The sequence below is a fragment of the Tripterygium wilfordii genome, chromosome 22, assembly GCF_013401445.1.
Source record: "Tripterygium wilfordii isolate XIE 37 chromosome 22, ASM1340144v1, whole genome shotgun sequence".
NCBI lineage: Eukaryota > Viridiplantae > Streptophyta > Magnoliopsida > Celastrales > Celastraceae > Tripterygium > Tripterygium wilfordii.
This window is the reverse complement of record NC_052253.1, coordinates 1,755,992-1,773,285: the sequence shown is the minus strand read 5'-3', so window position 1 is coordinate 1,773,285 and position 17,294 is coordinate 1,755,992. Positions and strand designations below refer to the sequence as shown.

The window sequence follows — 17,294 nt, the reverse complement described above, 5'->3', positions numbered from 1 at the left end:
AAATTAACATACATCTGTACATTTCACACCCTCACAAAAGACAGAAAAGCCAAAAAAAAAGGTCAAAGCCCTAAACTCATGGGCTTTGACAAAATCACTCCATACTCAAAAAAAGCCCAAAGCCAACACATTTAATTATTTAAATAATAATATTAATAATACTTGTTTTAGCACTTTATGTCGTAAATATTTAATTATGAGCTTAAAAGTAATAGGCAGACGTTGAGCCCAAATCGAACCCATCCGTTACGCTATCCGAAACCGACGCTCTCCCAATTAGTGAGCCTTGATCCACAAACTCGTCAGCCCCATGGCCCGAATAAGGCCCATTGAATGCAGAATCAAGCCCATTGGTCCTCCCATCCGAGATCCCATAATAGTTGGTATCATCCCAAAACCCCTGGCCCATTTCCACCCCATAACAAGCAGAACTGGACACGTCAGGAGGCAAAGGCGGGAGCTCCACGTCATCGCAGCTCTTCCCAAATCCAGAGCTACCACCATCCGCGATACCAGTAATGGGCTGGTATGGCCCAGTAACTGCTGTGGGCTGAGCCCAAGCCTCTCCTAACCCAAACGTTTCCGGAGTGAGAGAAAAGTAGTTATCCGTTTCATTTTGGCGGTTGTGATTGTGGGTTGGGCTGATAAAAAGAGAGGAGATATCGTGTTGGGCTTCATCAGGAGAAATAATGGAGGTGACGGAGGATCCGGAAGGCATGTCGGAGTAGACAAAGTTGGTTCTGGCCTTGGAGCCCCTCATGGATCGGGCCGCTCGGTCGTAAGCCAGCGCGGCTTCTTCGGCTGTGTCAAAAGTGCCAAGCCAATGCCTCTCTTTGGTCGACGGGTCTCTTATTTCGGCGGCGTATCGTCCCCACGGTCTCCTTCGAACCCCCAAAAACCTCACCTCCTGTTCTTGTTGTGGGTCTTGTTTTTTGGTCTGGTTTGGCTTTCTTTTGGTCTTGGAAGAGGAAGGGGAGTTGGTTCTTGAGTTATTTGTCAAGTCCATTGTTGTAGAACAAGACAGTATTAGTGAGAAGAAGAGAAGAGAAGAGCAGAGTAGTGAGAGAGGAGAGAATAATTGTGGTTTTGGTGGTGTTTATGTTAATCAGCGGTTGCATGTTTAAATAAGGACGATGTTAAATGCTATTATTGCTATACTCTCTCCACGTTCTATTGTGATTTACCACATTTGTCCTTGTCAATTTTCTTAAATAGCATTCACACCCTTAGTCTCCAAAATTAGTGATGACAAAAGTATAAAAAAATATATATAATGTACATAATTTGGGAGTAGGCCCACATTTCTTATATTTTAGTTAGTGTAATTAGATTTCATTTCATTATGTAGTCTTTCATCTAAAAATTATTCAATGGTACTAGTATACTGATGTGGTGTACCAAAACTAATAGTATAGCATCAATTCACGAATGATTGGTGACAATGCGTTGACAGTTGAGAATAGAATAGGTAATTTGTAAATCAAATTTTAAAAGTTATACTAATTGCCTATGAATTGACATTGTCTTATAGATTTTGATGCACCACATCAACGTATAACGTGGTGTACCAGAACTACTGAATGATTACTCCTCTTTTAACATCTTCTCATGATTATGTGCAAACACACAAGTTCTCTCTTTTTAAATGCTCACCTATAAAGAAATTAATCTCTTGAGGAAGAATATATTCAACAAGTTCATATCTCATCCGGGCACATGAAATTGTACCCAAAAAATTGTTTCTTAGACTCCAGTTTTTTTAATTATTAAGCTTGTGTTTTAGACGATCTAATAATTAGTTCAATCAATCAATTTTTTTATCTATGAAATATTTTGCTATTTTTAACTAATGTTGTTATCCCATTCAATATTGATCTAGATTACAATAAAAGACACGGTTTACTAATTCCTATACGTATGTACATATAGGCCTGCGTATGTATATATGTATGTATGTATGCATGCTTATTGCTTGTCCCAATATATGGTTAATATAATAACAATTACAATAATGTATTGGCAAGATTTAGTGAAATATACAATGATGAGCAGGGTTTGATGAGCAGATTAGTACGTATGATTGGCATGTGCGATCTCCTTACTAGATCATGTATACTTTTCTTGCAAACTTATATATAGTATTAAATATATTTTATACTAAAAGCTCTTATAATTGGATTATTATCCTCACATGCTTCCTTTGGAGGGAGAAAATGAGAGTTCTCATATATATATATATATATATATTCAAAAGCACTAATCATGGATAATTTGCACTAATCATCACTATTCACTAGTATTATTATTAGCATGCATGGGTTCCTCAAAGACTTAAGTGCATACATGATTCATTCATTCATATGAAGATCTCAGTAGTCATTATCATGCATATATTTATATATGTATGATTACATACATTTTCTTGATCACCTACCCTTTTCATCTTTTTGGGTATTTTAAGAAATTATTATAAGCCTTTTGATTTATCAAATATGTATAAATAAATAGTATCTCTTTTGGTCAAAAGAAGAATATAAATCCACAAGAACAAAGAAGGAAAAAAAAAAAAGCTTCATGTTACCCTATATAATGCATAAGAGAAGCCTTTTAGGTGGAACACTCATAGGGATTATTATTATCTCCATCCCATGTGCATCCAATTTAAACCAAAAATAAACAAAATTATAATGATATGTGCCACAATCCTTTCTCATTACTTTTAATTAATTTTATCCACTAACCCTATATCTCCAATTGAGGGTTGCATGTGAGAGAGGGACATATATTAGCTAGGCATGCATATACTGCTTTTTTGATCAAAACATTCCCTAGGAAGACCTACTTAATTATGATCAACTAATGACTACAATGGTATACAAATACATCTATATATAAGGGTCATTCTCTCTTACGAACGTCCATAAATAGAATTGTTTACGAACCCCTGTTTCAATAGATCCAATATATCAAGACTTTAAAGTGTGGGCCCCAATGTTGCAATAATTAATATTCGAAATTAACTTTATAAATATAGGAGTTTTCTTATACCAATTTAAAATGGAAACTAAAATGCAAAACCACTTTTTGAAAGTGTTTAAAAAATGAAATGACAAGAGAATGGGAGATAGCTTGGTTGGTCTGGTTATCTGTCCAAGATCTTGAGGTTCATGGTTCTATTCTCATCAGGGGGTTTGGGATTTGGGTAGTTTTCTATCCATTGTGGTGGCTTTCATGCCCCTCGGGCATTGCTTAGCATGTGTGTGGCCTGTGGGTCTTTCAAAAAAAAAAAAAAATGAAATGACAAATGAGACTTATTAATTTGCTTAGCTTGTGTGTGACCTGTGAGTCTTTAAAAAAAAACAAATGATTTGAAATGACAAATGAGACTTATTGATTTGAGTTTTATATATTTCAAATCAACGGGTGAAAATATATGTCTGTATTTTAAATCCATATAAGAGAATTTCTTTTATATATATATTTGCCCACAAGGAAATAAGGCAAAGGGTTCACCTTCATCAATTGGGTGCCGGGGCTCTGCTGTAAAAAAATTACAACAGGCCCCGCTGTAATAACAATTTGGGATGAAAAAAATTTTTATTTTATTTTGAAAAAATTATAGATGTGTAGTTTATGATCTAACGAATCCAACGATATATTTTTTGTTCAAAACAAAAATCAAATTCATCTTGATTCAGACATCGAATGTTTTGTGTTTATATCCGATGGTCTAAAATTGTTAAGCATTTTTCATATAGCATATGATTTTTGTTTTGAACAAAAAATATATCGTTGGATTCGTTAGATCATAAACTACACATCTATAATTTTTTCAAAATAAAATAAAAATTTTTTACGACCCAAATTACCTACAGCGGGATCTGTTGTAGTTTTTACTACAGCAGACCCCTGCCACCCTTCATCAATTACTACTAATTTCGCACCACTTTAATGAAAATCTGGTTCAAACAACAACGCGGGTCACAATAGGTCAAAAATATGCAGAGACTTTTGAGGAAAGACGATATTATTTAAATTTTGTGAGCACGAAATTTAAGGTAAGTTGGGGTGACCACTAATAACTATTAAGATAGAATCCACACGTTGTAGACACATAGTGTGACTCTAAGTCAATTTTTCTTGAACCAATAAACCCTCTATAAATTAGGTTTGACGATAGACTTTGGCTTGTGAGCATCTCACATTCCAAACACCTCAATTTTTGTGTAACTATCAATTTAACAAGTGCTACATTCCAATACATTCATAATGAACACATTTGAGCTAACGCTCCATACTCATTTTCTTTCTCTTCTCTCTATTCTTTTCCATCATTTCTCTCTTCCTTTCCATAATCTCTCTCTTACTTTCCATCATATCTCTCTTCATTTTCAAAATGTGACATTATTTGATTGGTTGTGTTTATCACTATTTATCCATTTAGACACACACCAAACATGAAGTGTGAGTTAAATTTCTACATGTTTTGAAGTGTCAAATGTTACACATTGTGAGCAATTAGCATTACATTTCAACATAAAGTGTTGTTTGGAGCACTCTAAACATCACCCACTGTGCATGCTCTAATACCAAAATAAACAAAGTATATGTGAAAAGCCAACTAACATCTGCCCTCTTTGTAGTCCTAATTCAATAGGAGAAGGGGGTGCTTGTCATATTGGTGCAAGGAAAGTCTCTCAAATTGACAATTATTAAATGTGTAGGGACACTTGAATAATATTAATTTAAAGTTACATTTGACTGAGATTAGGTTTTTATTGACTAATATTTTTTGTAAATATATACATACATGTGTAAGGCTCTCTCTCATGTTCCATATGTAATCATATTTGGGTGACCTTAATTAGGGTCATGAATATGCAATATCCATCTACCTCCACCCTATAGATCATCATAGATTCTCTACTACTTTTCTATACCCATCACAGTACTAATCAATACCAATGTGATACTTTTAAGTTTATCAGTGAATTTAGTTTGATTTCCATGTGAAGAGCTAATGTCTAATTGGATTAGATAGCATTTGAAGAGAAAAAGAGGTCAAGCTGTTTTTGTTTTTGTTTTTAATGTATAATCAAGATGGAAATGGAGCAGGAAAGTTGTTGGGTACTTTTTAGTCCACATAACTCGGATTTCCAGGCAACATACATCACTGAAACATGTAGTCAAAAAGGGATTAGACTTCCCTTGTTACATGGAACAAAAAGTGACAAAACAATGACCTTGTTTTGCTCTCCATTTTATAAATATTGTCTGACCTTCTACTTCAGTTCAGATTGTAACCGTTGAGTTTGAGACACTCACGTGATGGTGACAAAGAACTCGTATGCGTTAGCCAACTAACCCTTTGGCAAGGTGATTAAGACATATATTTGAATTGAATGTAACAATGGTTAATATCTCATATTTATTTGGTATGCTCAAATCATGTGGTTTATAAGAAAACTCGACCCTACCACACCAAGAGACCTTTTCCTATTCTTAAGTACCATTAAGTGAAACAGCTCAAAAAAAAAACAAAGCCATACGGACTCATGTATCTACGAGAACTGATAAACCCAAACCAAAACAAACAATATATTTGATGTGAATAGAGTTGGGATTTTCAACAGACAGTTTGTGCACATACATACATGGGTCGCTACTAACCTAAAGCCTTGTTTAGATTGCGCTGAATTCCAGTTGTGCATATGTAACCCACAAGAGTATATGGGGTGCGCGGACGGGCACATGGACTCTCCAATTGTTGGTCGTTCAAATCGAACACAAAAATGAAACAGACCATTTTTTTTAGGTACTGATAATGATAGGCAGCTTTTAGTGCCCTGATCACATATAAGCAGAAACAAAAGAATTATCTACGTATTCAACTAATAGTTTCTTCACATTTTAGAACATTACAAATCAGAACTAGTACTCCAGCCTAGTTTGTGGAGGACTCTTCAAGGTGGTGGACACCAGATTTCTCTCCAAAACAGCTTGATCAGTCCCCCAAGTCCCAACCTGTGTATCTTTCATTTGCAATTTTATATGATTGGGGTCGATCTCATTGGAGTCGATCTTAGAGAACAATGCATCTTTTCTTTCCATACGACTACCTCCTCCAAGGCATTACAGTACAGCATAACATCTCATCATGAAAAATATCACAACTCCATAATACAACAAAGGGTTACCAATAATCATCTATACTGGAGTGTAAGTGAAAGTAATCTCGTGGAAAGAAAAAATCAAAACAAACAGGAAGTAAAGTAATCGCCTAAACTAAGTTCTAAACTTTATAATTGATCATTCAATGCCAATCACCCTCAAAACCTACAAGCCAAAATAACAATCAGAGGATGAAGATGAACCTGGAATAACTTTGCCTTAGCACATATACTTGCTGCTTATCAGTTATCACCCATAATCAGCACTGATACCAACAAGATTCTGAAAGATAAAGAAAGATTAACCCCCATTGATACCCCCAGATTGGTTAAAGACCATGATATCTTTATCTTGCACAATCACTCTAACAATACCAAATTTGAGCTAAAAAAAATATAGATTTAACTACACAAATTTACTGCAGGTGGATTGCACAATGACATCAATAGCTTTGTTTGATAGTTTGCTTGAATCTAGTTAGGGGAATTAACTCTAGGGTGCACGTGCAGCTTTCTCCTAGCATTCAGATAATAATAAGAAAAAGGAAAGCCAAACCCAAATTGTAAGAGAAAAGTTATTTTTACTGTTGAACAAAACATAACTCTCTTAACGAGCACAAGAAAGATGAAGACCATGCAAGCTTATGAACACTTCATCCAAATAAACAAAAAATCCTTAGGGCTAACAAGAAACATACATTGTACAACTTAGCAACAGAAGCTGCCAACATTGGAAGCTTAGAGGAAAAGCAAGTACAAAGCCCAAACATGATACTGGTGAACTTTCGACACCGCAGAAAAACATGATCAAACACAATCAACTGGTTGGACTACTAGCAACTTGTCCAGAATCATTATAACGTACAGAGAGGGAGACATCGGTAACAAAGCAAACATCCACCCTGAACAGAAGCAACTATATCTAATAGCATTTATTCTATTTAGAAAGAATTAACAACTAATCTTAGTTTCACATGATAAATTGATAATGACAAAAGTCATAGACTGATAAGGGCATAAAGTATGAATCTGGACGAAGTTTAAAGCTCTAGACAAATAATGATTCGAGTGTTCATATTGTGAATTGCTGACACTGCCAAAAAGAACAAATGATAGCAAACCGAGTGATAATTAAACAGCAACGCTAATATAAATATGTAGGTCTCATAAATCAATCCTAACATGGTTACATGTTAAAAGAAAATCAAATCCAGAACAAAAACCACAAGCGCTCCATTTCTTTGCTCATAGAATCAATTCAAGAAGCATTTACCAACAATGGATCAATCTCCCTTTCTCCTGAAAGAGCACCCTTCTGTAAGCCTAGCACGGCCGCCAGTAGGTTGGCACAACACAGTCTGGCAATTCCCACACACCACCACAGTTTGGGAGTGGCTGAATACCGTGGTTCTGCACATATTTATGTGTTCAGTCTTAAAATTTACACTACTGAACAATAAAATGAATCAAATAACTAAATCAAAAGAGACTTACATGTTGAAGCAACCCTGGCACTTGACATCCTACACAAGTTCAAAACAAACGGTTTCAATCAATGCCTCATCTTCTTGTAACCAGAAACCAAAAGTAAAATCGAAAATAAATGCACCGATAAGCATGCGTATAGATGAATATGTACCATAAAAAACGAGTTAGGGGACTGCACAAGTCGTTTGAGCTTGTGCTTCTTCTTCTCCAGCTCCGCTGGCGGGTTAAGCAAATCAATATCGTTTTGAAGAACCTAACGATCAAATATCCACGCAAAGACGGAGAAATCACTAAAACAGTGGGAAGAAGAAAATAAAAATCAAACATATAATTCAGATCGAAGGAGAAAGAAAGCTGTTAAAGAGATAATTGACTTTAAACTCACCATCTTCGATCGGGAAACTGTTCTTTTGCAGAACTCGCGAAAGCGATAATCCCTTCTGCGGGCAAAAGAGAGCGAGTGCTGCGACTTCGGGAAGGGATCTGGATCGGGGTTTTAGGAGGGATATAAATAGGTCTAAGATAATTACAAAGTAATTAGATCCTAGCCTCTCCTTTTAGGCCCAATATGCACTTGCTGGACCACTATTTGCGTCATTTTTTTCCTGTGGTTATAGCCTTATGGGCCGTGACATGGGCCCGACAAATTGGTTTGGACATGGGTTTTAATTTTTAAATAATTAACTTAAATGTTTATCTGACTGAAGATCTGTTTAGAGCCACAAAAACTAAACACTTGGAAATTTTATTCGGACCCAAAAACATACTCATATCTCAGTATAAAAAATACTAGAAGAGCTGTATTGGATGGTATTGAGTTCGACATTGAGCATGGTCCAATTCAACACTGGAACAAGGTCACGCGAAATTTGTCTATCACATGGCAAGTGAAAGAGGAATTGAAGTTGTATCTAGCAGCAGCTGTTCAGATTTATGGGAACTATGTATGCTTATTCCAAGATTGTTTGACGGTGTTTGGGTTCAGTACGTCAGTTTCACAATAATGCACGGCGTCAATATAGTTCGGGTAACACCACAAACCTTATAAAACTTCATTGGATCCAATGGACATAGGAGGAACGTAGCATGTGGGGTGATAATGGGTTGAATTTCAAACGGAACTCATTGGGCCTAACTCTTTTATAGAGTAGGTTTAACCGTTTAAGGGATAAACAAAACTGGGCCTTAATTGCTTACAAGCCCATGATCTTCGAACGTTACAAAACCAAACGTCTCTCACGTGCTGTGTTCTTCACTTCTTGTGCAAATGCTTCTTTTCTAGTTGCCTTGAAGCTTGTGGGTTAAGAACTTAATATATATATATATATATATAAATAAATTACTTCAAAAATAAATAAATCTTTTATATTTATTTTCCAAAAATAACATATCATATAATTTCATGTTTTTTCTTCTCATGCTAAAATATGTTAATATATTATTATTATTGACTTATCTCAAAAACTTATCGTTAAAATAAAGATACAAAAGATAGTTTTTAAGTTGATTAATTATTCTTGACTTAGTAAGATCAACATGTTTTAATTTTTAAAGCAATGAGTCTTGTAAGACTCTGAAATGATGAGTTGGGCTTCAATTTGATAAAGCGGATAATAACTATATAACCTTAAAAATTGATAATTAGCTATATAGTATATGGTCAGAGACATATAACTAATTATCATATTTTTAGGATTTCTAGCATTGTCATTCAACAATACTCACCTATTCAAGTCTAAACAAAGTTAAAGCAGTCAGTCAGTCAACATTGGACAATCCCATATTTTCTTGAGATGTCTGGAATTTCTATGACTATATGCCACGCATTATTAATTAAATCAATGGGGACTGAAACAAATTTCCAAGTCTACTCCGAAGAATTGATGACTTGAGGAGCTTGACAATTAATGTCGGTTTCTCCAACCTTGCTGGACTGTCGTTTCACTTGACCGCAATGGTTCATTGAGGTGTTTTCCTATTCATGGCTCCACAGTCGTCCTTAATTAGGCTAACGACATTGTTCTTTAGTGATGACTCATGTTTGATTGATCATGTTCTTCCAAAGCAGCCCCCGGCATGAAAATTGATCACTTTCACATTATAGATGAGAAATTTTGCCTTCTAACTTCTTCAAGATTTTATCCGAGTGGCATATAAGCAAATGTCCAATCCAGTCCCTCTCACACAACCAACGCGTTATGTAGGCCTAAAAACAATGACGATGGCCCGATGAGAACAAAGTAGTGTGGGTCTTTAGCCCAAAGCAAACAATATTGGTTTGTAGTGTTTGAATTAGACTAACATGGTATTGGAGCTAAGACTCGATCTATTTGGACATGACATATACTTGTTCATTTATTGGATCTGACATAACTCAGTCAACAAGTGTGAGGAAGTGTTGAAACTTTATCCCATATCGCATTGGCATAACCCAACCAAGTGATATATAAGCAAAAGTTCAATCAGTCTCTCTCACACAACTCATACGTTTTCTGAGCCTAAAAATCAATGATGACGGCCAATAAGATCAAAGTCATACGAGTTTTTTACTCAAAAAAGACGATATCAATTTGTGGTGTTTGAGGTGAACTTTCTAATAATGAAACTATTGTAAGTCAAGTTAAAAGACTTTTCGAATCAGAATTTGTAAACCCCACAAAACGAGTAATTGGTTACGTGACCTGCAATACACGACAACTACAAAAGTCCGGTGTGAATGTCCGACACAACTATAAATATAGGTACCCTCCCCACCATTGTTGAGTCAGAGAAGCCAACCAAGACGTCCAACCATGGCTAAAACTTCTATCACTACATCTATTCTTCTTGGCTTAGTCTCTATTCTATCTTTGTTCATTGCTCCCTCATATGGTGCTGGAATTGCCATCTACTGGGGCCAAAATGGCGGTGAAGGCACACTGGCTGATACTTGTGCCACAGGAAACTATGAATTTGTCAATATAGCTTTTCTAACCACATTTGGCAATGGCCAAACTCCGGTACTAAACTTGGCAGGTCATTGTGACCCGGGCAGTAATGGTTGCACCGGTTTAAGCGAGGCCATACGAGGTTGTCAAGGACGAGGCATCAAAGTACTTCTCTCAATTGGTGGTGCTGCAGGAAGCTACTCTCTATCTTCAGCTGATGATGCAAAACAAGTTGCTGATTATCTCTGGAACAATTACTTAGGTGGTCAATCGAACTCGCGACCTCTTGGGGACGCTGTTCTTGATGGGATTGATTTTGATATCGAGTCCGGTTCAGGCCAGTATTGGGATGAACTAGCTAGATCACTTAAGGGATTTAACCAACAATTGTCCTTAGCAGCAGCTCCACAATGTCCATTCCCAGATGCTAACCTTGACGGTGCGATCGCTACGGGCTTATTTAATTATGTCTGGGTTCAATTCTATAACAATCCTCCATGTATGTACACTGATAATGCTGATAACCTATTGAGGGCTTGGAACCAGTGGACTGGTGTTCAAGCTAGTCAAGTGTTCTTGGGGCTGCCGGCAGCTGCTGAAGCTGCTCCAAGCGGCGGGTTCATTCCGGCGGACGTGGTTAATTCTCAGATTCTACCACAAATCAAGACTTCGGCCAAGTACGGAGGAGTCATGATTTGGAACAAATTTTATGATAATGGTTATAGTGCATCTATCAAGCCTAATGTCTAGGTATGGATGATGGTATCATCCATCTAAATAAGTTACACCCTATATATATTTATATATTTGTATTGAGAGTGTAACATTCACTTAAACATATGATAATAAAGGTTTTTTTCTTATACAATCTATACACGTTAAGTTTAGAGCTTATCCGTTGCATGACGTGGGGTAAGCAATAAAAAAAATTTATGACAGATCAAACGTTTTTTGTCACAACTTTTTACCTCACATCACCAAAATACAAAGCACTCCCAAACACTCAACCTGTCAAAGATGTGTACTAGGATCTTAATGGGCTAGCTTTGGGCCATAATGAGATAGCCAATTTCTTACCAAACAACCAACCTGTCAAAGATGTGTATTGGGATCTTAATGGGCTAGCTTTGGGCCATAATGAGATAACCAATTTCTTAATGTGACAGGCCTTGGTTGGAACACAAAAGGGTATGATAGTAAATACCAGTGCTCTGCACTTCACATTCACGTGACCAAGCTAGCGTCTTATCGCTGCCTTTTATCTGATGAGTGTTTTTCTTTACTAGCGTTTAGTCTTTAAACAGTGGTCATGATGGAGTTACCGAATTCCAATGCCGTATGTATGTTTTTTTCTCTTTGATTGGTGAAAAGAAGATTTATCAAGTTAAAAGAAGCAGAGCCAAAGGTTGTGATGGGGATTATGATCATCTGACATGAACGTATTTATGATGGTCGCTGAAAGAGGTTGGCATGGGTGGTGAGCCTCTTGTTTTTGCAACTGAACACAGCATCAGGTCTTTTGTTTCTTTCTATTGGGGAAGCAACGTCATCTTCTTCCAGACTCCCCGCTAACATGATTCATGCTCCACAAGTCTCAATGCCCTCTGTTCTGGCCTCCAGCCATTTTTGTGTAAGTACTAAGCAGCCATCAAACAAGGTAGTTTAATATCATAAACTACCTTTTCCCCCACTCATATTATCTCAACTTCCTTGAATAACCACTAAAAGATTTTTGATATTCCTTTTTTATTTTCCAAAGTTAAAACCATGAAGCTACTTGGAAAGTCAAGTATCACTAGACAGGAGGCCCGCGCGTTGCGTTAGGACGGCGGGTAATCACATGAACTTAGGGAAGCCAACAATCTTAACCGAGGCCAACAATCTTAGCCGAGGTAGACTCATAACAAACTGCTAAATTGAAATAGCAGTGCAAACAATTCGAACTTCTCACGAAAGATGGTCGTCTCAGGATGTTCAATGTTGGAATAAATCTTCATAATGGAGGTATTTGCCAGTGTTGTCATACTTGACATCAAAGCCATACATTGCCAACAATAACTAACTGCGGCCATAGAGAGGAGTATTCGGGGAAAAAAGAAACTAGGATATGATGCTCACTTCCAAAAGTTGCGAGAATGATGATAATGAGACTGTTCTTTAATAGCTCAATCGTTTGATCCTCCTTAAATTCAAGAGCAACCTCACATCAGAGACCCACAAATGTCCTATTAATTTTGTATAGTTGAATTTTCATGTCAATTGTAATAAACTGATTCTACAAATAAAGAAACGCAGCTTCAAAAAATTCAAGAATAAACAACTGACAATGTATCTTCAAACCCTCTCCTCCATTGTTTCATAATCCAGAAAATCAAACTTGTTCAACAGAATTGGTGGCGCAATTCGAATCATAAAGTCATGACTGCATACCCTTTATGTCCCTCCTAGCACAGGGTACGCAACACAAAATCATAATACCCTATTTGATTTCTTCTGCTTTGCTACTCTTCGGTTTCCCTTCTTCTTTATCCCTTGCATGTTCCACAGGGGAAAAAAAACCTAATCTTGCCATTAAGAGACTTAAATTTAGAACAAAATTTAAAATTTTGAAAAGCAAATAAGACAAACAAAAGACAAAAGATGGATACTATGCCCACAAAGATAATCTCAGTTGTATGCTTGCATTACCAAACCACTGACATTCACAAGTAAATTATGCCAATTGAGATTATTCACAAGCAAAGCACACAAGAGTTGATAATCCAAATTAGAATTACCAGGCACATAGGAAGTTGTTGGATTATACTCATTAAACATCTTGAATGATACAGACTGAAAGAAAGTGAGAAACAATTACCTTATTGTATATTTCCGTTCGTGGATAGTGGTGAATCTTCTTCTCTTTGTGGTTATCAAATTTCCTCAGAAAAACACATTAATCGCAATATTATTTCAGATAATTATGCCAACAGGCAACAATAAACCTACAGATATATCATCTATCAGTTACCATTGGCAGTGCAACAACTTCCTCTTTAGTGTTTCTCAACACATGAAGATCTCCTTCACTCAAGAATATTTGAACCCTCATAGATATTGGCAAGACAAACGCAGTATTCCTGGTCATGCAGAGCTTCTTTAATTTAAAAAATACAAGAAGCCTTATATATTACTATTACCTCTTCAATTCTTTATCCTTTTCCAAGAGAAAAAACAGAGTAGTAGGTTTGTCCAAATAATGCATTCAAAACAGCACATGTAATTATATAAGACAACTAAGACATAAATGAGATAGTTGCTTTCAACAACTGTGCAGTTATATCATTGATGTTCAATTATTCAGAAGATTGAGAACCAAAACAGGCTAAACGTACAGTACAGAAGTTGATGATTTTCTCAAGTTCTAAAGACAAATAACCAAAACAAAGGTTATGATCAAAGAAATACAAATACGAAAACAGAAATTCTAGAATCATATTTCATACCTTTCTTTATTAGGTCCCCCAAAATGCATGCAATGAATCTCGGAAGAAGCCAAATTTACAAAAAAAAAAAAAGAAAAAAAAAAGAAAAGAAATCTTTACCTCAAAAAGAAACCAAAATATAACGAAACGAATTGTAAAATTAACCTAAAAGCTCAGAGTTACTTACGTCTCAGAATTTTTGTTTGAAGGTTGGCCGAGAAGCGATAGTCAGAGAAGACAGAGGGATGGGGAAGGAGAGAAGAGAGTGCACTTGAAATCTATGAAAACGACCCAGATACATGAATCAAGATGAGGATACATATTTGTCGCTTCGCGAAGAAGGCTCTCGACATCAGCATGAAACGTCGTCGCTCTACATGACCAGTTAGTGAATGAAACAAAACCACTTTCGCGAGTATAGAAACACGCGGAATTCGCTCCCAATTCTAGGAACTTTAAAGTAAAGTATAAATAGATAGATGGAATAATGCTTGAGACCCCCAAAAAGTGATCATCAAAAGTCCCCCATTTAATGTGGAGTGTTGGATGTGAAGTACGCCCTACATGTGTGTTTTTAATCAATGGTTATTTTAATGCCACATAGATTTGAGGGACTTTTGGGGGTTAAATTTTGGAGGTCTCTAGCATTGTCCAGAAAGATTTGCACTTCTTAATTAGTACGTGCTTAAACTAAAAATATATGTTGGGTTGGGCAGAGTAACAGGCCCATAAGAGAGAAATAAGATAGCAATGGCCCACTACTTGAAGAAAATCTTGATGGCAGCGGCCCAAAATACGGAACCCCAATTTGGATTTTGGGGAGAATAAGAGGCTCGGTTCAAGCCATATGGAAAGCCCATGAAAGAATATTGGCTCGTGCGGTTGAGGTCAGAGGTTACTAGTGGTTATTGATCCGGCAAGGTTGTCGAGAAGAATAAGGTTGTTGTAGAAATCAATTGCGCAGCTATTAGCTGTATTAATGGGCATGCTTATTGATGCGTAGAGTAGTACATCATGCATCCGGAATGTAAGATAACTCATAACCATAAATATCTACCATCATCCTTATTTATATATATATATATATACACATATACATATACATATATAAATAGTCCCCCAAAAACATACTATAGAGTACAAACACACAGAAATCATGACCCAAAATACAACATTAACCATGTTTGGACTTGTCCTCCTGATGCTGCTCTCAATTGCAGGGCCTGTGGTGCATGTCCAAGGCCAGGATGTGCAGACAATGGAGCAGTGCCTCTCTGGGTGCAGCCAAGCCGTCCATTCTTGTGTGACTGGGTCCTTAGGTAACTTACAGGCTATGATGGTTTGTAACCAGAATAACCTCCTCTGCATTACCTCTTGCGCTGGCATTCAAATTCCAGGTCCACTTCCAAACTAGCTCCCATCGAGAGCATAATAAATATAGAAAATGACATATTAATACCACTTTCAAAATTGTTGGACATCTAGGTCCACTCCAAAAAACTTTATCCCTGATAAGTCCATTTTTATTTTTTATAATATTTAAATCATTTAAATTTTATCTGATTCCTTTTTTGCCTTTTTTCAAAGAGGATTAGATCTAATATGGTTTTCTCTCTTGTTATATGCTACATCTCTCTTATCTCACTGCATCTTCTCTCTCTACTGCATCTATCTCTTATCACAATAACCTTCTCTCTCCTACTACATCTCTTTCTCATCACAACAACTTTCTCTCTCTCCTGCTGAATCTCTCTCTTTCTACTACATCTCTTTTTACTACGTCTTTCTCTCTCTCTCTCTCTCATATCTTTTTATGGCTGTCGTTTGATCCAAATATGACTGGGCATTATGCGTCTCTATGAGGGGAGTCTAATGGTGATGGTGGTATTGCAAATTATTGTCGAAATCGATCGGATCTGAAGTTTTTTTCCAAATTATAACACTGGCCGACCAATGTTACTGTTTTGAAACAGTAACATTGGTAACACTGGACGATCAATGTTACTGTTTTGAAATAGTAACATTGACCGACCAATGTTACTATTTTAAAATAGCCATATCTTATGGTCGTTTTGGGCCATACATGACTGGGCATTGTGCGTCTCAGTGAGGGGATTCTAATGGTAGTGGTGGTATGGCAAATCGCCGCTAAAATCGACCGGATCTGAAGTTTTTTCCAAATAGTAACATTGGAAATAGTAACATTGGTAACATTGGTCGACCAATGTTACTTTTCTGAAATAGTAACATTGACCAATGTTCCTGTTTTGAAATGACCATATTCGATGGTCGTTTTGGGCCGTACCTGACTGGGCATTGTGTGCTTCAATGAGGGGAGTCCAACTATGATGGTGGTATGGCGAACCGCCACCAAAATCAATCGGATTTGAAGTTTTTTCCAAATAATAACGCTAGGCGACCAATGTTACTGATATAAAACAGTAGCATTGGCTGAGATGGATTTGAGGAAGAGAGATGAGAGACCCTAGGCTAGTGAGAGAGAAAGGAAAATCAGTATTGCTTTGTCGACAACCTTTCCCCCACAACCATCGTCACTACCACCCCGACAACCACCCCACCATCATAAGTTTTTAGGTTTTCGAACCTGATCATCAAAATTGTTTATGGACTCTTTGTTTTCATACTCCAGATAGAGGGCGAGTTGGCGTATTGTCGAAGAGAAATTCATCTTAGTAGTGGCAATTTCATAAACGCATTGAACAGATATCCAAAACGAAGTAGGAGTGGAAAATTGAGCAAGCACACACAATGATCTAACAATTAACTTCAATCGAGGTTTACAAGAAGTGATAAAGAGACTTTCATTTACAGTCTTCTATACATTGAATACTGTATTGAATTGAATTCTAGGAAAATGTATTCTTTTTTCCTTTCTAACAGATAAAACGAAATGTAAAAAAAATTGAAGTGTATTTCTTCTTTAGCCCGTGAGAAGTTAAGGAGTAGATTTCATGAATATGAAATTAGTAGTGATAAGAGATTGAAGCAGCGTGCCATATCCTATTTTTTTGGAGAAAGAAAGAGAAGAGAAGGGTAGGTTTTGTGAGAGGAAGAAAACAAGGGTAAGAAAGTAATTAGAATATTAGTGGTACCTAAGAGGGATAAAGTTTTTTGGACTGAACTTAAATGTCCAAAAGTTTCACAAGTGGTACCGGCTTGGAATTTTCCCTAATAAATAAGAGACTATGATCCAGATTTTATATATAGTCGAACATATATAAATT

The 17,294-nt window shown here is 36.6% G+C and overlaps 3 protein-coding genes and 1 long non-coding RNA gene across 5 annotated transcripts; 1 reads left to right on the top strand and 3 right to left on the bottom strand.

Moving 5' to 3' along the window:
- Positions 1–20: 20 nt before the first annotated feature.
- On the bottom strand, positions 21–1,045 carry LOC119991683 (ethylene-responsive transcription factor ERF087-like). Its single transcript, XM_038838080.1, has one exon. It carries the CDS (start codon positions 1,004–1,006, stop codon positions 203–205), a length of 804 nt encoding a protein of 267 aa, XP_038694008.1. The 5' UTR covers positions 1,007–1,045; the 3' UTR covers positions 21–202.
- Positions 1,046–7,176: 6,131 nt separating this feature from the next.
- Positions 7,177–8,180, bottom strand: LOC119990722 (40S ribosomal protein S27-2). Of its 2 annotated transcripts, none has more exons than XM_038836794.1 (4): positions 8,044–8,180; positions 7,780–7,911; positions 7,665–7,693; positions 7,177–7,580 (listed from the first exon to the last, which is right to left on the bottom strand). In XM_038836794.1, exons 1-4 carry the CDS (start codon positions 8,044–8,046, stop codon positions 7,454–7,456), a joined length of 291 nt encoding a protein of 96 aa, XP_038692722.1. In that variant the 5' UTR covers positions 8,047–8,180; the 3' UTR covers positions 7,177–7,453. The 2 variants fall into 2 exon arrangements, with proteins under 2 accessions (XP_038692722.1, XP_038692723.1); XM_038836795.1 differs by having other exon boundaries at positions 7,810–7,911.
- A 2,232-nt stretch (positions 8,181–10,412) lies between these two features.
- On the top strand, positions 10,413–11,453 carry LOC119990493 (acidic endochitinase-like). The gene has a single exon (XM_038836436.1). It carries the CDS (start codon positions 10,451–10,453, stop codon positions 11,333–11,335), a length of 885 nt encoding a protein of 294 aa, XP_038692364.1. The 5' UTR covers positions 10,413–10,450; the 3' UTR covers positions 11,336–11,453.
- A 1,288-nt stretch (positions 11,454–12,741) lies between these two features.
- On the bottom strand, positions 12,742–14,418 carry LOC119992051. The gene is made up of 2 exons (XR_005466310.1): positions 13,443–14,418; positions 12,742–13,149 (listed from the first exon to the last, which is right to left on the bottom strand). It is a non-coding gene; the product is annotated as an uncharacterized LOC119992051 (long non-coding RNA).
- Positions 14,419–17,294: the final 2,876 nt, after the last annotated feature.